Raw genomic sequence first — 23,354 nt, 5'->3', positions numbered from 1 at the left:
AGAAAACATGTCTTATTGACTCACAAGTATTTGAAACATTATAATATCAACTTTAGAAGGTTCTTAAAATGAAGAAAAGTGGAAAAAGTGATTGTTTTGCCTCTTACACATTGTCAAGATAGGTGTTTTCATAGATAGATAGATAGATATGATCCAGTAACTAAAAGCCTAATTAAAATTTGTTTAAAGCCAGGGGGGCATGTTTCCTTGTTGACAGCAGCAGATCGATTGGGTAAGACAATAGAGTCCCATTATTTTACTTCCATTGACTGAACATATTGACATTTCAGGTTTGCTGTTGCCTCAGTGAGCATGATGAAACACTGAAATTCACAGACCAACTGGCCAGAGTGGCACATATATTACTGTATGTCATTTCTGCCTTCAGGTTACCTTATCACCCAGACAAAATGGGAAAGGACAGCCTGGAATCTTTCAGAAAGGGTAGAGCTCTTTTGGCTAAGAAGCTAACGGATAGCATGTCTTAGGAACATCTTAAATTTTACCCAGAATTGGGTGTTACACAGAAATATGTGGAGCGTGTTTAAAAATCTGGAAAGCATGCTAGCCATTGATCTTGCATATTTTATATAGAAGGATGCCCATTTTCAAGATTTATCTTTACCTGGAGTTATTTACAGTGAGTGGTCAGTCACTATTTAGGTGACCAGTTTGTTGCATGAGTGACATTCGTTCTTTTCCAATCTGGGGTACTGAAACAGCCAGGCACCTGCTAAATCTATATCTCATAAAATAATGTGTAATGTCCCTTCAAAAATAGGGTCTGACTCTGACTTTTTGTTTCCAGTTTTCTTTTACTAGGTGGAATACAAAGTGAGATGTATGTATTTTACACTCATGTGCATGCATAGACAATAACTTATATAGATAAACATGTGTATTTCAAGCAAAGGCAGATAAATACTAAGTATTTGTTATCTTGGTGTAATTTACCCTTTCACACATTTTGCATAGTCTTTAAATAACAAAACTAAGTATTAGGCAGGCGTTGAGTCCAAGAAATTTGAACCACACAGAGAGTGAATATGAAAAAAAAAAAAAAAACCAGAAGGGACTTAATGTATTTTTATGTTAAAGAAATTTATGAAAATATAAATCTATTATGACTATGACTTATACATGGCAATTGTTGCCATCAAGTAGGCAACTGATGCTCTGTACAGTGTTTAGAACAAAACTAGTCCTTTATACCATTTTCATGAAAATGTTAGGTTTCTATTTGATCAGCAGGTGCTGTTGAGATGAAAGCCATGTGTAAATTTTCAGAAGGCCAAAAGTGTCAATTCAGAAAAGGAAAGTGATAAGAGAAAATGCAATCAGTTTTCCTGTTTTCAATTTGTGCAGGATTTGAAGAGCTGTTTTGTTAAACTGCTACATCTGCTCCAATATGAATATTGAACTACTTCCACTAAAAATAACAACCTATAATTTGGAAGCTACTGCAGTCTTTTGTTAATGCGAGTGGGTTATTTAAAAACAAAAAAACAAAAAAATAAAAAAATTTATATTCTGACAATCTCTTGCTTAATGTGCATTTTCATTTGTTGGCACTTTTATCCTCAGCAGATAAATGGTAGTATGCAATTAAGATCTCATCTTGTTTGACTATAAAAGAGGTTTCCATAGGTGAAAATCCTGGTAATAAAAAAGGGTTCACACAAAATAAAATTTATTTTAAAATAACCTGCTTAAATACATGTATTGAAAATCAGATAGTTATTCCTTACATTCTCTAATACTACAATTTTTAACTTACTGCTGGACTGTTGTAACAAAGTTAACACTGTTCCTTGCATACTGAGCATTCTGAGATTTATTTCACCTTTAATATACCTGCAAATGTAAGTTTAAACTAATCAGGGATATTTTCCTAACAGGGCTTTCAGAATAATCTTTTCCATGCTTAAATAAAATGATTAAATTATGCTTGAGTGCCTGCATACAAAAGCTTTAGCTTCTATAGTACTGCTAATCAAATAAGTTTTATGGACAGCGAAAGCACCACGTAGAGAAAAATTGGATTGCATTTTACTAGTGACATTGCTAGGAAAGACATGTTCTTTTAAAATCATCTAATTTTAATTAAAAAGGAAACTCTTAAGATGTCTTAAATAATCATAATAAAAGTAATACTGTGTCCTTATAACAAGAAAGTGAATGACAACGCTATCCATATAAAACATGAGCAGAGAGAATTAAACTAGAAGGAAGACTGGTGAAATTTGGATAAGGTTCAATATTGACTCAACCTTGGATTGCAGTTTGGTGGACTTGTGGCTATAGTAATTTGCCTGGGGTGAGACCTGATCACTGCTGAGGATCAATTAGCTAAGTTTGTGGCTTCACATATGAATTGCTATACACACTCGTCACAGATAAACTCAAAATATTTCAAGAATGAATAAAGGGGAAGGCAGGCATAGTGACACCTTAGCATGTTTGATATTAACAAATGCAATGTTTCTTCTAAAACACCAACTCAAAAGAAGAGGTAGTTTGAAGAACAATGTTGAATGTGAGTATTGGCAATTACATCTATGGAACCAACCAAAGAAGACTGCTTTTAAGGAAGGCAGTTTCCAATTTCAAGCCCAAAGAACAGTTCAGTATGGCATGTTGTGTTGGCATATCTTAAAGAGAGCTGGGCGTCATGTGGCTGTTTCCTCTAATATAGCACCAAGACTCTGACATTTTTAAGAAAAGATGCTGAATCACATATCAGTGTACAAAAAGTTTATTCACAGATATAATCCCTTCACTTGGGATGTGATCTTCTAATGAGGGTTGTTTTTGAAGCCACAGTACCTTACATGACACCAACAGGGGAGATGCCTGTGCCTGTTTTCGGAATGTTCATACTTGGTGAAATCACGTCCAGGCTCTTACATCAGAACTACTGGTCTTAAGTAATGCCCCATGGTTGATGTTTAAAGTGTGAGACCTGCTTGTTCAAAAAAGTTTAAAACTGTCAGTGTTGCCTACAACTGTTAATATTTTCAACGACCAAGAGATACCAACTTAAAATCATCTGCTTTAATAGTTCAAATTGTGATTACCTTTACAAAGTAATGCAGGAAGGAGTAAAGCAGACATTTGTTTTGGTAGGTTTCATATTGATCAAGGCCTCTAAAGCAAATCACTATTTGGATGAATAGGGCCTTTAGAATATAGATCTTGTAGAAGAGGAATGCAGAGGACAGATATGTGAAGTTTTCCCGTTGTGTCTCTAGCAATCTAAGCACCTCTAAGTACCTTGGGGAATGTGATTGACTGGGTTCATTAATCTTTTAACACCTGGGGCACAGATCACTTCTAAGTGTGCTCAGGGCTCTTGAGGGCTGCTACTTAGTTGTTGGTCTTGGGAGAGAGGAGAGGAATTGATAGATACTAGAGACCTACTGTGAGCTTGGCCTTAACCAACCTTCACATACATTCTCATCACTGATTTTTAAGTAAATGATTAACCAATATTTCACTTTCTTACTTTCAAAGAACCCCAGCCCATTGCTCTGAGACTCTTGCCATAGTTACTCTTCTAGCTTGATCTTTCGCCCAAATTTAGAAAATTGAGGTTTCTTTGTATTCCCCAAATTAATGACCTACTTTGTGCCTGAGCTTCAGTAATTACTTAGGACCTTATTCTCTTAATAATTGGCTGCATATTCTCCTTAGTGGCTGTATCTACTCATCCATTGCTTTCTTTCAGTTATCCCCTCTTCACCCCCACTTAGGAATCAGAGTTGGCTTCTAGCTGACATATCCTTGGATGCTCAACGAGAGTGTGCCAGTCTATATTCCTCTGTACCACCTGATCCAGACTTCTTTATTACCAAATTCTGTTCCCGCATCAGAATACCTTAATTCTACACTGCACTGAGGCCATGAGGATTTAATCTGTTTTTTTTTTGTTGTTGTTGTTGTTGTTCTTGTTGTTGAACTTATCCAGTATGCTGGAGTGATTTTCTGCCCAGTCCTTAGTTCTTGAGTCTTGTTCCTTCCTACTTGGTCACTCCATTATATCTTGATCTCAGCATTTCCCAGTTGGCCAGGTTCAATTTCCTGGTTACCTCTTAAGGTTAGAGGACTTGTACACCACCTTTACTCCTGGAAAAATAAGAGTTTGTAACTAGTTTCATAGTGTAAAGCTTTCTCCATATTAGAAGAAAAAAAAAAAAAAAAAGGACCTGGTGTCTGTGTGCAGTTGCTTGACTAAGAGGCAAACTGAGGTTCCCTTTCCAGTTCAATCACTGACTTGTTGGGTGGCCTGGGGTGCATTCCAACCCTCAGGCAAATTTCTCAGAAGGCAAAGGGCAGAGTTGGTGATTCTTAGGCTTCCCAACTCTCATACGGACAAGTCTATATGTGATACTGAAAGTAGGCTTTGGGGCTTTCCCAGGGTTAAGAGAGTGAAAAAAAAATCCTTTTTTTTTTTTTTTTAATTCAGGAATTGGGGTGGGTGACACTATAAATCTTCATCTAATTGGGAAAGGGATCAGTGTGGAATGTTACTATCATTCCAGTCTTCTCCATCATAAGGAAGAGCCATTATGGACTAGGGAGCCATTATTTCCATAGCCATCCTAAATCTTAGATGATTGTCTGAAATTTTAGTTTTTATGATTCCTTTTTCAGAGGTGAATTATGTAGGAATAAATCTGTTTATGTAGTGAGGAGGGAACTAAAGAGTTTGGGTCTTGTCCAAGGAAAATTGCCTTTATGCTTTCCCCTCATAGTTACTGGACAAGATGATGAACTCAGTGACTGGGGGGTAGGAGTGAGGGGCTGGAGGCTGAGGTGGATGGGGTTGCTTGTGTTAGTAGGCATTCACCATAGCCCTGGTCTCAAAGTTTGGACTCACTCCACTTGGGAAATTTAGAAAATGACCTCTTTAAGCCATTTTTTGGAGAGAACCTGGTAGCAGCTTATTTTATTGAACTTGGGCACATTATCATCTGACTAGGAAACAGATCTCAAGAAAGACTGAAAAATTCTGTTTGTCTGAAGAAATTGTTTGCTATTGCTTCTAAAATAATTAAGTAATTCAATTATTACCTGTTGATTTTGTACTTTAGTTTGTAAAACTGTTGTAGGTGATTAAAATATAGACATTATTAGAGATTTGATTCTAATTTGGGTGGTTATAAATAGTAAACCCAGGCTAGGGTTTCTTTTGAACTTCAGAGTTATTGGCATTCTTCTAGTTTGATCAAGGTGAGCACTTCCTCATCATCCAAAATGACAGTGGAAACTTACTGTTTACTAAGATGTCTGGGATTGGTTTGACTTAGAAGTAATATTTTCATCTGTCATTAGAAATGGATGCCACAGGAAGCACTGTTGCTTCATAGGTTGTAGAAAATTTTTGCATTGGTATTCAGAGTTCAACGGGAAGTCAAATTAAAGTTATTTGCCACAAGGGAGAATGTCTTAAGAGTATATATACAGCAAACTCTTAGTTGGTACTAATTGGGTTGAATATTATGTCAGAGAAATATTAGATAAAATACTAGCAGCAGTAATGGTAATTTGTCTAAAGAAGCTCAAGAAATGAGTGGCCACTGATAATATGAGAGGAAACAGTGTCAAACAGTAATAAGCTAGACATGGCCATGTGGTGAGATAATTAGAGCACTAGGAGAGAGAACTAGCTGTGAGATGTTATTATAAAGAGTATCTGGGAGGACTCTTCCACTAGACTTTTTGGAGAATCCACCTAGTAACACTTAGTGAGGAGACCAGAGCCTAATATTAGGAAAGCAGATCAATAATGGTACCTGAAAGGGTTGGCACAGATCATGGTGCCAGGGAAATAGCACAGCAGTATTGTGGAAAATATTTCAAATGAATGTTGACAAGTGGAGAATCAGAAATTAGGAAGTTATCCCCACTGGTTATAAGCATTATACAAGCTGGGCTTTAAATGCAGTCTTGGGAAGTTGATTAGACTAGCTTAAACTAGAAGTACTACACCCCTTTCCCTAACCTCAAGGTACAGGTACAGGGGCATGTGAACTGTAAGACAGGTCACGGACGACTAATAGCTTATTTTCAGAGTCTATGCATATGTTATGTACACAGTGATGAGCAAACACAGCTGGGAAGAACAGCAGATGATATTGGGATTGGAACTGGGTGTTTATCAGACTGACATAGTAATCCTCCTTTCCTGTGAAAGTGTTCTTTTTAAGTGACTGTTAGGATTCTGTAACTTTTATCATGTGTCACACAAGGAGTGTCCTTTACTCCACAGCTTCTTTGCTCACCTATCACACATTTTCATTCTCCGCTTCAGCTAGATTTATTTAGAAATGAGGTCCACATTCGACATCTGATGAGAAACAAATGTGGACAATGAATTCTCATCCTTTTGTTTAAATAAAGTTAGGTAGGTCAGTTCATGTCTAAAGGAAGAGTTAATGTAATCAGTCTCCATTGACGTGCCTGAGATTTGAGTTGGCTCAAGATTTGAGATTTGAGAGCAGGCATAAAATATTGGAGGAAAATACAGGTGAAGAGCAATAAAATGAACAACCCATTAAACCTGATTTGACTATTTACAAAGAAAGTCACATGCTGTTTTGGTAGCCATGGTAAAAACACCTTTCACAGCGTCTGATAGAAAAGTAAAATGTTTACTCTTGGGAGTGAATCTGAAGTACATGGATAAATATTTAGTAAATGTCTTCTATGTATAAAGCTGTGTGCTAGGTGTAGACACAAGCACGTAGTCGGCTAAGTTTCCACTGAATGATAAATTCACTCAGGACAAATTAAATAGCTACAGAGATGGTGGAGCTTGATCAGTTACCAATTAAATGGTACAGCAAGTGAGATTTTAAAGGCAGGTGTGAATTGGAATTTAAGCTTGTCTTGAGACAGGTAGGATTCATCAAGACAAAGTTATTGTAATAGGATTGTAGTAAGTTATACAGTAGGAATAGGGAGTGCAGAAGCCTAGATGTGGAAAAGACCTTTGGAGGAGTATTGGGGTGGAGTAGGGGTGGAGAGAGAATAAATTAATACCGTGGCTGTAGCAAAAAGGGCCCTTGGGTGATGAATGGGAAATGAGAGCAGAAAGATCATAAATGTCTTGAATATCCATTTTGATTTAAGCTTCAACTTCTGAATTCACCAGACATTTTTCAGCTGTGTCCTGTGGAGTGCCTCAGGGTTGGGAAGTGGCATGGAGGGGTCACAGATTGGGCATAGGGTCTTCCATCCCCTAACCACCATAAAACCAGAATAGCTCTGCTTTTATAAGAAATCGCTTTATATATTTGATTTTCTAACTGGACTTCTTTTGAACAGAGGGGTCCATGGTAAAATAGATCTTTATAAAACCAAGGTTAAAATAAAAATTGAGCTAGGCAAAGGGAACCCCTGGACCCAATAACAGTTGTATTTGCAAAGAGTTGGTCCTAATGTGAGGGGCCAGATGGACTGGAGGTGGGGAAAACCTGGATGCTAAGGCCAGGCAGGAAGCTTGTTGCTGCAGTTGAGGTTTTAGATATTGCAGAAGGATGACCAGTGTTGGGTTTGTGGGATGAGAAGGAAGAGGCAGGGGCAGGAGGTATTGCAAAGGAAAAATAATTAGCACTTGGATAGAGCAGTGAATTTAGAGAGGGGGAAGTTATTAATACCAGCCTGGATTTAGTATCAAGTGCTCTTAACTTGTCAGAAGCTGGGAATCACTTCAGGTGTTTGTTTAGAGGCAGCTTTGCTACTCTACCCCAGACTCAGATTCACAGCTTCTAGAGAAGAGCCTCAGAATTTGCAGACCTCGGTCCCAGGGCTTCTGGTGGTCCAGCTGCCTTTGGGAGCTGGTGACAGGGCTGTCAAGTGGTGGGTGTTCCTTAAAACGCGGTTGTTACATAAAAGATCTGTTATTTACCACTTTAGGACTTGGCTCCCTCATGTGTTTTGCCTCTTTCCATGGATTTCAAACTGTTCTTTGAGTTTCTGTTTTGCAGGTGCCCTTGGGCCATGCAGGAGCATACAAAGTGGTCAAGTGGGCTGGTTCTGGGACCCTTAACTTCCCCTTTGACCAGTGCAGCCTGCTTTATACATTTCAAACATTGGACTTCAGTTTGTAGAATAATGTATAAAACGTCTTTTAATCCTAAATGGTAAGAAGGAGAGAAGGTAGAGATGACAGCATATGGAGTTAAGGAGTAGCTGATGAAAGCAGTGCTTGTAAACCAGCAGGCCTCAGACTTGGACTCAGTCCTCTTGCGGGAAGAGGGAGCGTAGTTATTTAAAGGTGCTTTTGAACCTAGATTCATTTGTTCAGTACCCCAAGCTCTGTCTGTAGACCAAATACTTTTTCATGTAATGATATTTTTCTTTTCTTTTTTGAGGTGGAGTCTTGCCTGTGGCCCAGGCTGGAGTGCAGTGGCGCGATCTCAGCTCACTGCAAGCTCCACCTCCCACGTTCACGCCATTCTCCTGCCTCAGCCTCCCAAATACCTGGGACTACAGGCGCCCGCCACCACGCCTGGCTAGTTTTTTGTATTTTTTAGTGGAGACGGGGTTTCACCGTGTTAGCCAGGATGATCTCGATCTCCTGACCTAGTGATCCTCCTGCCTCGGCCTCCCAAAGTGCTGGGATTACAAGCGTGAGTCACTGCGCCCCGGCCCAATGATATTTTTCAAATCTACTTTAAATGAAAACAACAAAAAATGATTAAAATCTACTGAGTTTAATAGAAATGTCTGTCCATTTTACAATCAACAGATAGTAAACTAAAAACTATCATATGCTGAGCCATCTTTTTTTTTTTTTTCAAATGGAAGAGTTGTTTTGGGAAAGTGAAAGAATTTCTTTAACATGTTAAAGAGCGTTAAATCCTTATTGCTCACTCTTAGTTGTCCCCTATGTGAGAAATTTTAGTTATTGGAGGAAACAACAAAAAAATATACCTGGGTGAGGACTTTCAGGATATAGTTCATTAAGATAATATTATTTCAAGGTCTTTATCTTGTTTTGTCTGATAACATTTAATTTAAAAACATGGTGGTAATTCTTTTTATGTTTTGAACTTTAACCGTATTTGGAGTTTGTGATTTTGTTCTAAAATCTGCCGGAATTGGACTTTTTAAGACTTTTCTGCCTCTGTAGTGAATTATGCTTGATAAGGACTAATTATTAAGCATAAAAAAAATTTTTTTTAAAGAATGAAACATTTATGTGTGTTGATACAGAATTCTTCCTGAGATGTATCATTAGATGAGCAAAGCAAGGAGCAGAAGAATGTCTGTAGAATGCTACATTTGTACAAAAAAATACATATAATTCTACTTGTGCAAGTATATACAAGAATCTGACAATAGTGCTTGCTATTAGGGAAGAAAGCAGGGCCAGGAAGTAGTGGTGGAAGGAGCCTTTTTGCTGTATATCCTTTGGTACTCTGAGTCGTTTTGCAAATCTTGTGCTCGTGTCACCCAGGTTGACTGGTCTGGGCCTCTGGACCCTTCCAGGGGGAAGTGATGCTGCTCTTCCCTGCCAGAAGGCAGTCGAGTGTAGTGATGAAGAGACCTAACTCCCCAGTGCTTTACCACTTATCTCCTTTAGCTACCCTTTTCATGTAGAAATAATTCTCATCTGGATAATAATGGCATGGCCTCATAGTGTGGTCATGAGGATGACATGATACGTGTGAAGGACAACCTTCAGTAAAGGGCTGCTTTTTCTCGGCGTCTGACTTGATGACTATAGAACTGTTCCTCACTTTCTTCTCTAAACCCCAGTAGTCTCTCTTTGGCTGCTTCTTTATTCAGCAAATCCTTAATAGACAATCTGGCCCTGATGGACACTGGGGGATATGAGGATGTTGAAGACAAATGATGCCCTGCTTTGCCAGGCCTTTCCTGGACCTCTCTCTCTCAGCCTTCTCTAAGACACTGGGTTGCTTCACGTTTGGACACCTAAGCTCTTTCTGCAGGGAAGCCAAGCTTGGCTCACTTTGTCCTCTCCTAAGCCTCTAGTGACACTTTGATGACCCTTCTTCCCCAAAGATAGAATTTACCACATCCAACTCTGCTATTGTCCATGCAATTCAGACTTCTCTGCTGGTTTGTAAGCCCCTTGAAAGTGGGAGTCTGAAACAGTTGGGATACTTTTTAATGCTTTGTTAAATAGTTATTGAGAGCTCATTTCTTGAACTCAAGTGATTTACTTAAAACTGTCCTGAAACATTTCACTGCTGAGACTAAAGTGAAATCTTTGGTTCCAACAGCATGTTGGTTTTTTTCTCAACCTCTTTCCACCTTGGTCGCTTTCATTGTGTTCTCTTGTCATAGAATGCACAATTTATTGCTGTTATATTTTGGCTTGTACGTTTTGGCAACTAAAAAAATACAATAAAACAAAAGCAAAATCCACCCCATCCCCACCTCCTGCTCCAAATGAAACACCCCATCTTTTATTTTTATTTTTATTATACTTTAAGTTCTGGGATATATGTGCAGAACACGCAGGTTTGTTACATAGGTATACATGTGCCATGGCACCCATCAAACTGTCATCTATATTAGGTATTTCTCCTAATGCTATCCCTCCCATAGCCCCCCGCCCTGTGATAGGCCCCGGTGTGTGATGTTCCCCTCCCTGTGTCCATGTGTTGCCATTGTTCAGCTCCCACTTACGAGGCAAAACATGCAGTGTTTGGTTTCCTGATCTTGTGATAGTTTGCTGAGAATGATGGTTTCCAGCTTCATCCATGTCCCTGCAAAGGACATGAACCCATTCTTTTTTATGGCTGCATAGTATTCCATGGTAGATATGTGCCACATTTTCTTTATCTAGTCTATCATTGATGGGCGTTTGCGTTGGTTCCAAGTCTTTGCTATTGTGAACAGTGCTGCAGTAAACATACATGTGCATGTGTCTTTATAGTAGAATGACTTATAATCCTTTGGGTATGTACCCAGTAATGGGATTGCTGGGTCAGATGGTATTTCTGGTTCTAGACCCTTGAGGTGCCACATTGTCTTCCACAGTGGTTGAACTAATTTATACTCTCACCAATGGTGTACAAGTGTTCCTATTTCTCCACATCCTCTCCAGCATCTGTTGTTTCCTGACTTTTAATGATCACCATTCTAACTGGTGTGAGATGATATCTCACTGTGGTTTTGATTTGCATTTCTCTAATGACCAGTGATGATGGATGAGCTTGTTTTCATGTTTGTTATCTGCATAAATGTCTTATTTTGAGAAGTATCTGTTGATATGTTTCACACACTTTTTGATGGGGTTGTTTTTTTCTTGTAAATTTGTTTAAGTTCCTTGTAGATTCTGGATATTAGCCCTTTGTCAGATGGATAGATTGCAGAAATTTTCTCCCATTCTGTAGGTTGCCTGTTCACTCTGATGGTAGTTTCTTTTGCTGTGCAGAAGCTCTTTAGTTTTATTAGATCCCATTTGTCAATTTTGGCTTTTGTTGCCATTGCTTTTGGAAAACACGCCATCTTTAGGCGAACTATGAAGTGATCAAGCCACTTGGATCTTCATAGATGCACACTGTAACTTTTTATTTTCTTACCCTGAAGTTCATAAATTGGCTTTAATAAAGGATAAGCTTCTTGAAATTATAAGCAAAATTTTATGTATATGGACATTTTTATGAGATCGAGCAATTTCTTTGATCGAGGGTCCAAACAAGGCTAAAAACCACTGTAGTGGTTTCCAGATTTTTCCTACCAGATTCCCTCCGGTTGTCCCTTAGTTACCAGGGTCTCCCTCTTCTTCCTTTCCCTCCTCTCTTCCTTTGGATACCCGTATCTGCTTTCTGGACAGATCTCCAGGCTGAGCACTCTTCCTCCAGAGCCCTTCTCCCGACATTCCTTCCCATCCAGTCTGGTCTTTTCTCTGACATTGTGTGGGATTCCAGCTGCTCTACTGCCTGATGAATCAGCTTCAGAACCACAGATGGTACTGAACAGTGAGGTAGGTCCATCTCAGCCTGAGATGCCGTGGCTCATGCGGAAGTGGTAATGAGTCTCACTGTTTTTTCTTCAGGAAACCTTTTTATTTGAAGAGACAGTTTCGGCAGTGCAGTCTTCAGTTTCTTAATGCAAGTGACTGGACAATTTTAGACAGCAGTGTGTGGGGCCTCAAGGGAGGCCTTGATGGAATGAGGTTTCCATATTGTCTTAATATCGACTTGTGAGTGAGCTCATTTCATAAGTCACTCTTAGAGTTCTACTTTCTTGCCCAAGATGACCCTGTGCATATGATGGGGCAAGGTCTGAACCTAGATTTTCTTCAAGGCTTCACTATTCCAGGGCTTACTACTCTCCTGAAGTTCTTCAAACCCTACCACGTAGGAATTTTCTACATGAACAGGGTCAGCCACACCAATTGCACCGGGGAATAATACTAAAGTACAAATGGAAAACTATCAAAACCTTTCACTGCACTTAGAAAAGTTACCATTTAGAGTACAAAAATACCACAATTTTCCAAATTTCTGAGACACAGAGACAAAGGGAGGGAGGAAGAGAGGAAAGAGGGAAAAGAGAGAGAGAGAGAAAGAGAAAGAGAGAGATAGATCAGCTGATAGGAGCAGCAGCAACCAGGCCATGCTTGCAGCTGGACAGTTGTTGTAGCCTCTTGAGATGTGTGACCATCAACCACGAATGCAGATATTTCCAAAGTCCCATTTTTTTTCCAGGTGGAAATTGCTGGCACGGAACAGATGCCTTTATGTGGAGAAAACAGCCTTTGTAAATGATTCTGGTTCTCTCTCCTCTTATTCTTAGAGAGAGTCTTTCACAGATGAAATTAGATTTAAAAAAAAAACAAAACAAAACTACCAAACATGAGTTAGTGTGGGTTTTTTTTTTTTTTATCACGCCAAAATGTTTTAGGGCCTGCAGCTTAATTCCACATATTTTGGTTTTCTTGACTGATCCTAGGTGTTTTGTTTTTATCACTAATAGTGCAGTAATTACTTTCAGAAATTAAAAGATGATAATTGTACTGATATTTTTGAGTACTGACCTTTGCTTTCATTTATGTCATATTTAATTCTATTAAAATAGGTACTACCTGTTTTCTAGTATCAAATGGTAAGAACTGAGCACATTGGATGAAATAATACTTGCACTGGGAGCACTAAGGTAGGCACTTCACAAGTATTATCTCCTCATATCATCCTGGTAAGTTAGGTGTTATTATCTTACTTTGGAGATTTAAATCTGAAGCTTAGAGAGATTAAGTGACTTGTCCAAGGTCAAATAGCTGATAAATAAGTGTAAGAACTGAGATTCCAGTCCAGCCAGAGTGTGTATACAGTGGGATTCTAAATGGTCAGCGTGTGTAGGCCATGGTTATTTATAACACTTTATTTTTTGAAAATTAAATTATATCTGCAACAGAGAAGATATTTAAGAGCTTCCTACCACTTACAATTGCCTGGTTTGTTAACTCACTGGTCATATTGCATTGTTGGTACTTAGTTGGTTACCTACCTTCTGATTAATTTGTTTCTTAAAAATATTTGTAGGATTTTGAAATAATGCCTTATCCCAGGAGAAAGGGGCTTGAAGAAAGACCAGACCATATTCCATTATCAGTTATTCCCTGTTTACTCAGCCAGTATTTAGTGAATGCCTTTTGTGTGCCAGGCACTGTGCTAGGCACTGGGTGTAAGCATTGTTGAATAAACATGGCCATGCTCTTGCAGCCCTGCCAATGGAATGAGTAGAGTGCATCAATGTAGGGTCCAAAAGTGTAAGAAATTAAATGGAATCGCATGCCTGCAACAGCTGACACACTCAATTGTGAGATAACTCAATGCATAAAAAGCTGCTAGAGTGCACTTATGCGTTAAAGGTTGTGTGGACTGTGCTGCAGCTCCCAGTCACAGTGTCCTGCTGCTCGGTGTGGGACAAAGGGCTGGCTTCATAGCCGTGAATGCCCTGGGTGACTTCCATGCTGCCCTATCTCTATATAGCACCAGCGGGAATGGGCTTCTGTGAACAGTACCTGGCAGGTAAAGGGTTGCAGAGCCTGATACAGACCCAAAGTGCTATAGTATAAAGAAGAGAAAAAGATCACGGGTCCCAGAAGTAGCCAGGGAAAGGTTTGCCAAAGTCACGGGGATTGAATTGGGCTTTTGTGACATTTCATTGAGTGGGATTCATTTGTTTTTCTTTTTACTTGGGACTACAACTATGTTCCTAGTCCAGTTCCAAATGTGGAGGATAGAGTAATGAGCACCCCAGATAAGACCCTAGCTCTCACAGACCTTGCAGTTTACGGGTTGGGAGAGGGAGAAAGATAAAAAAGAAGTTACTAAGATTATTTCCTGTAGTGTTAAATATAATTAAGACAATTAAGAAACAATGTTAGAATGATGCAGGGGTTGGGAGGACCTGGTAGTGAGTCTTGATTTCAAATGGTTGGGGAAACCATCTCTCAGGCGGTGACTCTTGAACTAAAGCCTGAGAGCTGAGGAAGAACTGGCCATGCAGCAGTCTATGGGAAGGGCCGTGAAGTCAGTGAACGAAGCCGTGAGCATGAGAGGAAGCGTTCCTTCAGGGAGTTTATCCAGTCAGAGAAGAGCTGCACTCTGGAAGGGCGTGGTTGGAGTGGAGGCTGAAAACTGTAGATGAGTGCCAAGTGATGGAGGGTCTTGTATGTGAGATTAGGCAAGAATAAGGACTGTGTGTTTCTGTGTGTGGATCTAAGAGATGAGTATTTAGAAGAGAGAAGGAGATTCTGGATGAGTGTATGCATGGAAGCTTAAGGAAGCTTGTGAAATTAGGATAATGACATTTAGTTCACATGACCTGCAATGAGGGGCACCCAAATCACACAGTGTCTCAGTAGCTTCCTGTTGGAAGTTGAATATAGTCCTGAAGTGAAGCATACATGGTGCTCTGTTGACTACTCCTTCAAATTAGAGGGACACAGAATTGCCTACAAAGAAATGGCGAAGCTTTGACAAAGATAAGCTACAATCCAATGCCAGGAACTGTACTTACCAAAGTAATGTTTCCTAAGTCAGATATAATATAACAGATTCCTTTGGTGGTGATTCCCCTTGGAAACAAAAGCTAATGGTACATTTGTTCATGTAAAAGAATAGCTTTTATGATATAAAATGTTTCTGTGAAGGAAAAGAAAAGAGTTAGAGCTAAGGTTTGATTCAACCCCGGTTGATAGATAAAAAGAGGTGTGTTTAAATGCTCATTTTTGGAATAACCATATATCATTTACTAAAGGAAAAAATGCCCCAATGTTGATAGAATTCTCTAGAGAAACATGTTTAGGCAGTGAAAGGATTCCTGGCAGTGACTGAGAAATACAGTAATGGGGACTGCACTTGATCTCTTTTGAGGTTGATTCTGATGTGTGTAGTCTTTACATCCTATTAAATGTTTGAAAGATAAACTGATACAAGAATGATTTGCCAAGGCCATATGAGGTTAACTGAATTCAAATAGAAGGTTCTCTCAAGTTATTGCATTCCTTAGAAAATAAATACATTGCGCATATGGTTAAGATTGATCAAAAAAGTATTCTGTATGCCAGTGATTACATTCCCATCTGTGATTAAGGTTTTCTGTCTGCATCTGGTTTTCACATTATATTTCTGTAACAAGAATCCTTTATATAGCAGAGTTCACTTTCTGTATTTTCTATTAGCTGCAGCTTGAACTACTGCACGGATCGCAGATTTACACATGTGGTTTTCATTACTTCATACCATTGAGAAAAAGTAATATTTGTTTGGGAATGTATGTTTTCCACAATTTCCATGGTAATACAACATGTTGAGCCTTTTAAATAACACTTGTAGAACTACAAATTGTTTGAGGCATTCTGCTCTTGGTGGAGCTTAGCTTTTAAACTTTTCTCAGTATGTTCCCTTTGTAATGAGGTTTTACAAATTTGAGGGCTGAGCATCCAGATCTGAACAAAGCAAGTATTAAAGATAGAGAAATTTTATCATTTCCATGTGACAGACTTCAGTGTGGAATAGGTCGCAGAGATACCTGAACATCATGCTTATTACCATTACTTATTTTATTATTATTTCATATTGGAAGGGCATTTAATGTGTTGGAGATATGAAGCACAAATGTGACGCTCCAGTCATTATTTTGAAAAATCCAAAGATTAGTTTTTTTTTTTTTTGAGTTACCCTATTGATTGTAATATATTGTTTCATATATAAAATAGTTGTGGGGAAAATCCTCATGGGTAACTTTAGATTGACATTGTATATTATTTGAAACTGTATTTGTATACTATGTTAACATTTAAGAATTTATAAATATGCACATTTAAAATATTTTGTTGTCACCTTGTTCCTGCCAATTTTGTTCATTCACTTCAGAAAACTCTGATTAAAATAGATACAAGTGAAGTTAAAAAGTAAAGTAGTATATTCCAAATTGAGAGATCACTTTTAATTGAGAAATTTGTTTTGAAGTTTATCACATGGTAATTTTATGTGCCTCAAAACCAAGATTACACTATTTTTGTTAAACCCAGACATTGGTCTAGTATTTAGCAGTCATGAGAAGGAAGAAATAGACTTAGACTCTAGAGGATTTGTATATGCTTTGCCTGGTTTGTTAGTTCAATAGAGATTATTAACTATGGCTCATACAGGGGCATGATCCACTTTTGTCAGGCTTTCTGATGGCTTTTGTTGATGGTTGCTGAAGCACAAAATATTATGATTGAATCTAAGAAGAGCATGCATTTTCTTTTTTCCCAATATTTTTTAAGTCTCTCTATATAAAATGTATTTTACCTTTGTACAGAAACATTGGAAATAACAGAATTGTGCAGAAAAATTACCCATATTGCCATCTTCCAGAAATAATCATATTTAACATCTAGATGTATTTACTTTCAGTCTTCCCTTCTGTGTGCACCCTCCCCCACTCCACTATTTGAGTACCTACATAATGGATACGTGTACATATATTTATATATCTGGGTTATATTATTGAATTTTTTTGCTTTATCATTTGTTAATGAAATTGTTAGTATTCACAGTAAGCTAAATGTTTCCAAGATCCAGCTGATTGTCTTTGCTTACTGCAAGGCAATTCCCAACGAAGAAATATCTAGTAATGTATTTTAATTAATCAGTACTTATTTGATTTTTAACCTTAAAAAACAAGAAACAACTGATTGCATCACAAAAGAATCATAATGTGGCACTTAAACTACTTAAAAAAAAATAGAATCTGCTTGTTTTATTTACATCAGAATATGTTCACCGATTTTAATTTCTAGGAAGTAATTTGGTCTCAAAAAATAGCAACAGCCTTAGTAATTTCTTTTGAGACTGCTTTTATAAATCTTTCTTCCCTTGCATTTGTTAAGTTCCTACCTTTTCCTACCTTATATGTGTATGATTGTGCTAGACCCTTATGTTTCCTAGTTGGTAAGAATTAAATACCAATACTTTTTCTATTCATAGTAGTGATAGTAGTGGTAGCATTTTTAATCATAGTAGGTGAGGAATAGACACTCAATAAATATTGTGAATGAACAAATTCTAAATTTGTCAAATATAGCAGAAAAAAATAGAAAATTTATATTATTAAAAGGAAGAACGGTGTAGAAGTTTGTTGATTTGCTAAAATAATTCAACAATATTTGTTTTATTAATATTTTTAAACTATTACATAAGGATTATTCTTTGCTGTTGTTTTAAACTATGTGAGCTAATAATGGCAGTACTGAAATTTCAGAACAGCAAAAACAGTATTTGAATAATGAAACAAACCACTTTGTTTTGAAGCAGGATTAACTTGTGTGTAAAATTCCATAAATAATAATGTCTAAATTGTTTTCTAAAGAAAACATAATATCTGACAGATTATTTATTTTTTTGAAACAGGTAAAATGTAACACATTCTCTTAAGGTATTAATGTGCATATCTTTAAAACTAATTTAAGAAAGAAGAGCTTTCAGGTTCAGAATGTATCCAGCTTTGAGTCAGATGACTGGAAAATTAAGAGTCCTTTAGAAAACGTCATGATAGGAACTGAGACAATGGGGATTGTTTTGGATTCTTCTAAAATGTAGAAGAGCTTGTATATGTTTTTTTCAAAACAAAACAAAACTGGCCTAGTGTTATCATGTAAACAGATGGGTATGATACTTCAGACTGGTTGTGATATATGCATTTTTTTTCCCTTTGTTGTTGTCAATAGAAAAGATTGATCTCTGGGCTGGTGAACATAATCTCTGTCCCAGTCAGAAAAGGAGAGAGGAAATTAGCAGAGCGATTGGTGGAGAATGATATCTGTCAAAAGAAACACTTGGAGAGCACTGAGTTTAGTAATAGGTGACTGCCGGAAAAAAGGGAACTTTGAATATTGTCAAGGTAAGGAACAGACAAATATTTTGATTTTACAATTTACTTACATACCAGAAAAATCAATCTATTTTTTTCCAATAAATTATAATTGTGAAGATTTTCTTTTTTTCTTCCTTCTTTTAGTGCCTGTTCTATTGTATGTTTTAAACATTTGTATTTGAAATCTTTGGGTGCGGGGATTGGGTGGGGATCAATCTGGTAGTGGGAACCCTGTTTGATAGTTTTGGGTCTGAATATATCAAATGATCAAGTACCAAATTTTTTCACCCTCTTCTTGTTGCAGTGCTTCTTGCCATGTTTCATAATACATCTGTTATAAGCTGAGCAATACTTGGAGTTAAAGAGTAAAAACTATGCCATGATTTCTGTGTTTATTGTAACGAGGAGATGGTGTTTTCTGAAACAGTTTGTTGACTAAATAGGCAAAAAAGTGCCTTTCAGTTTATTATTTCTTCTGATGTATTTGGATCTTTAAAAAACTTTTAGGCAAATGTCTCTTCCTAAGCAGAGCTCATTCCATAGACACATTAAGAAAAAAGGTGATATCTGCATTTAGGAAAACAGCAAATATAAACTTAATGTATTGCCATTTGGCAAGAGACTTCTTAGAGTCTGCAGTATTTGAAAATTCAAGGAAGCCCTGGATTATAGGAGAGAGTTCATGTCTCCTGTAGCCAGCTCTGTTCCAGGTTTAGTGGATAGTGGACTTGTACAGAAGCACCAGGGCATGAGGATCCACTGCTAAGAAAAAGTTGAGAGTCAACACAAATGTTGTGTGATACTGGTTGGCACTCTAGTGGTTGGGAAGAGATTTTGAAGTTCTGTGACTGACTGACTACGTAGAAAGAGGGGGAGCAAAATATTCACCCTTGGTGACCACTGTTCTGGAAACATCACTGCTGGCGTCCATGCCACAATCTCTACTCTTGCCAGTTTTACAAATGCTTATGGGCTTGTTCTTAAAGTTCTCAGGAAGGTGTTGGAAAATAAGTTTTTTTTTTTTTTTTTTCTGAAAGACCAGAGAAAATGGAGTAATTCCTTGTGGAATGATACACTCCTTTGGGGAAGCCTTAATCATGATTTGGTTTTTGTGTCTGCATTTCTCTTCCATTCATCCCTCCTTCATATTGTGATGACGTTCTTTTAATGTAATTAATGAGAGACATCAATTCAAAAGAGAAGGCAAGGAGTTCAATTGTTTAAGCAGTTGAGACATCTCCCATGACTACTTATCTTTTCTTAACCTTTATGCACTGTTGTTACTAAACATTGGTTTTTTGAGAACTCAGATCTTGGTTGATTAGTCTTCTAAAGTCTTGCATAGAGAAAAAGAAAAGGTATCAATATCTTAAAGGAAACAAAGTAATAACAATAACCGTCCCACTTTGGAATTGTTTTTTTGTCATCTTCCACCAGCTTGCGCTTCCAAACAGAATGGAATTCCTTACTTTCTGCCTTATGTATCTGCATGGGGTTTGTATTAGTATGATAACGATATCTAAGATGCAGATTAAAAATTGAAAAGGATATTGGATTTTAAAACTTGAACATATTGCAGATATATAGAGTTACTATCTTTACCCACATGCATTCCATCACAATCTATTCCTTTCTGGTCATGTGGAATATATCTGTGGCCTGCTGGCGATGAACCATTGCAGCATGGAAGATCTATATTGAAAGCAAAAATGCATGACAAGAACACATATCTTAATATAATTTTTTAATGCATTTATTTGTTATTCATGTACAGAACCCCCAGCATCATGTATCAGAAACACGATGTGCAATTTCTTTCTTTCTTTCTTTTTTTTTTTTTGAGACGGAGTCTCAGTCTGTGGCCCAGGCTGGAGTGCAGTGGCCGGATCTCAGCTCACTGCAAGTTCCGCCTCCCGGATTCACGCCATTCTCCTGCCTCAGCCTCCCAAGTGGCTGGGACTACAGGCGCCCGCCACCTCGCCCGGCTAGTTTTTTGTATTTTTTAGTAGAGACGGGGTTTCACCGTGTTAGCCAGGATGGTCTCGATCTCCTGACCTCGTGATCCGCCCGTCTCGGCCTCCCAGAGTGCTGGGATTACAGGCTTGAGCCACCGCGCCCGGACCACGATGTGCAATTTCTTCTTTTTTTCCTCTCTCTTTCTCTCCTACGCTCCTGTATGTGTGGTGTGTGTACATACTTTAAACATGATGTGTGTATACACATACACATATTTGTATTGACCTATTTTATAACTGTTGGGTTTTCTTTGTTTTCCATGTGGCATTAAAAATTTACTTCTAGGCTGGGCGTGGTGGCTCATGCCTATAATCCCAGCACTTTGAGGGGCTGAGACAGAAAGATTGCTTGAACCCAGGAGTTCTAGACCAGTCTGGGCAACAAAGTGAGACCCCATCTCTACAAAAAAAATTAAAAATTCAAGCGAGTGTGATAGCGCATGCCTGTAGTCCCAGCTACTTGGGAGGCTAAAGTGGGAGGATTGCTTGAGCCCAGGAGTTCGTGGCTGCAGTGAGTTATGATTGCACCATTGCACTCCTGCCTGGGCAACAGCAAGACCCTGTTTTTAAATAAATGAATAAATATAATAGCAATAATAATTACTCCTAGTTTTTTTTTTTCCTCTTTGTAATAATATTAGGTGTATAGCAATATGGGATTCACACTCAAGAATTTGAGAAAACAGAAATCACATACTTTACATTTTAGAACACCTGGAATCCCCTGGGCTTTTAGAGTTTTGGAGTTGTAATTTAGAAGCAGATAAAGTAAAGGACTACCCATGGCTGAACAGTCGGCATTGTGAGTGAGAATGGCCTGAGGTGGCGCCAGAGAGTCTGGTCAGTGTAGCAAGTTTGAAGCAGGCTGGGGTCTCCTGAAGATGGGCCTCTGTTAGGGCAGTGGCTGGGTGGCAGGGGGGCGGGAAATGATACTAAAGAGGTATGCCACCAGCTTGGGTAGAAGCTGGTAAAATGAGCAAGCTGGTGTGTTTCCCACCTGGTATTTTAAAGCATATCCAAGGTAGACACAGTGCTTGGTCCTCTAGAATGCCACTAGGAGCTGTTCTCCTGTAATTCCTGCCATTGTAGGGACCAGACATATTTGGGACACCTAGGAGTGGTAGTCTGCCCTGAGGAGCTTGCTGTCATAAGCCATTGAGGACAGTTCTAAGAAGGGTGTAGTATTTGGCATATTAAAAAGATCCATATGCTTTCTAAAAGGTGTAAGAGGAAGCAGCTTGGGAGGAAAGAATGACAGGAAACTTTTGTTGCAAAGGGTGTGTGTTTATGTTCATTCATATCATGGAATGGGATATATAGGTAGTATCAATTTTTACCTATTGTGTGGGTTTCAAAAGCTACATTTGTATTTTGAAAAAGGGTTATTTTAAAAATGTTGATGTAGATGATGCTATGTACCTTTATATATTGGCGTCTTTGTTAGGAAGAGGAAAGTTATTTTATTAAGTAAAATTGCTGCTTTTAGAGAGTATCTGCTTTTATTTTTAGTTTTTCTTGGTCATGTTTGAGGGGTCTGATAGCATTAATGGGCTTTACCCCACATGGAGCTTTGAGCTTATTGTAGCACTGCACACTGATCCCAGGTCAGTGTGATGCGTGAAATCAATTTATTTGAATCTCTTTGCCTCTATAGGAATTTGGCAGCATGCCAGTTGTTTTCATTTAATGTTCTTTGTGTTGAACACAGACAAGCAGGCATGCTTTTGTATTCTTCTCTCTTTTGGTCTGTGTCTCTTTCAGCCAATATTTTACTCTATGGATTTTGAGATGAAAGAAGAAGATATTATTTATATGATTCTAATCATTGTTTAATTATATATATACATGTATAAATATACCAATTTCTTATCTTTTAAAGGATATGTTTGATATTGCTGAGTTTTAATGGAGACTTTGCACACATGAAATATTTTAGAGCTTTGTTTAAATAAAATTTTTGATGAAACATAATAAACCAGATCGTAGATGGTATTTGCTTACATTAATTACCACTATCAAAATTTAAAATGTTAATTACATGACACAACAAATGTTTAATTCATAAACTGGACTATCAAAATTATTTATTTCTTGGTGAGCCTTCTTTGAATTTGAAGATTTACACTTTAATCAAGCGTGTTAAAAATTATAATTATTTGAGTATAATTTTCTTTGATCCATCTTGATTAGGAGACCAGCATTTTACATAGATTTGGTATATATGAATTTTTATGAAGTTCCTGCTATTAGGATAGTTTTTTGTTTTTTAAAATTTGGAGGGTAATGACTGGGAATAGCATAGAGATTTTTGTGACAAATAAAATCAGACCTTTCTCTGGATGTTTTTGTAGGCAGGACTTGTTTCTGGGTCAGCTTTAGGAAGAGGTGGAGAAGGAAATGAGAGAGAGTGAGAGGAGAATGTTCTGTTGATGCTCCGGGCAGTTCTTGCGGAAGTTGATATGCAGAACCATGGAGCCGCAGCTTCGGGGTCAGGCTCATACCCAGCAGCCCTGCTTCCTTGTTTAATTACCTGAAGAGCAAAACAGTCAGGCTGGGAGTGTGTGAAAACCCAGTATCTCTCACAGCCGCCTGGCGCTCTGACATCCTGCAAGGCCAGCCCTGTCTGTCCGCCAGCGTCAGGCTGGCTCAAACCCTAGGTTCCTTTCTTTCGGGAGGCATTGTGTGGAAGAGGGTTTGGTCAGGAATTTGAGATTCCTGCCAATGCTGTGTCCCCTGCTCTCCCCTTCTGGACCACACTGACAGACATGCTTGATTAAAAAAAAAAAGATCTAAGGATTTGGCTTTATTTTATACTTCTGGCCTTGCTATGAAACAATCTGTTTCAGCAGCAACAGACGTTAACCAGTAGAGGGCTGGCCTTAGTTTCTTGGGTTCTTATTTTCTGAGTTCCCATTATATAGTGTCCTATGTGTGTTGCTCTTTTCCGGTCAGACTCATTAGTAGTCTGGTGTGGAGCTAGTA

General features: G+C 38.1%; 1 protein-coding gene across 3 annotated transcripts in view; it reads left to right on the top strand.

Annotated features, from left to right (window-relative positions):
* Positions 1-23,354, top strand: part of RUNX1T1 (RUNX1 partner transcriptional co-repressor 1) — a 147,635-nt gene that overhangs the window by 8,994 nt on the left and 115,287 nt on the right. For 2 of the 3 annotated variants that reach the window (XM_033202428.1, XM_033202429.1), the window contains exon 2: positions 18,212-18,384. The exons of the other annotated variant lie outside the window; for it this stretch is intronic. In XM_033202428.1, the coding sequence (XP_033058319.1) occupies positions 18,297-18,384 (88 nt within the window). In that variant the 5' untranslated portion in view covers positions 18,212-18,296. The remainder of the gene's footprint in view (positions 1-18,211; positions 18,385-23,354) is intronic. 3 annotated transcript variants of the gene reach the window in all.

Source organism: Trachypithecus francoisi, unplaced genomic scaffold, assembly GCF_009764315.1.
Source record: "Trachypithecus francoisi isolate TF-2019V2 unplaced genomic scaffold, Tfra_2.0 Lachesis_group7, whole genome shotgun sequence".
NCBI classification, from domain to species: domain Eukaryota; kingdom Metazoa; phylum Chordata; class Mammalia; order Primates; family Cercopithecidae; genus Trachypithecus; species Trachypithecus francoisi.
Note: the sequence above shows the minus strand (reverse complement) of the source record. Positions and strands in the feature narration are given on the sequence as shown.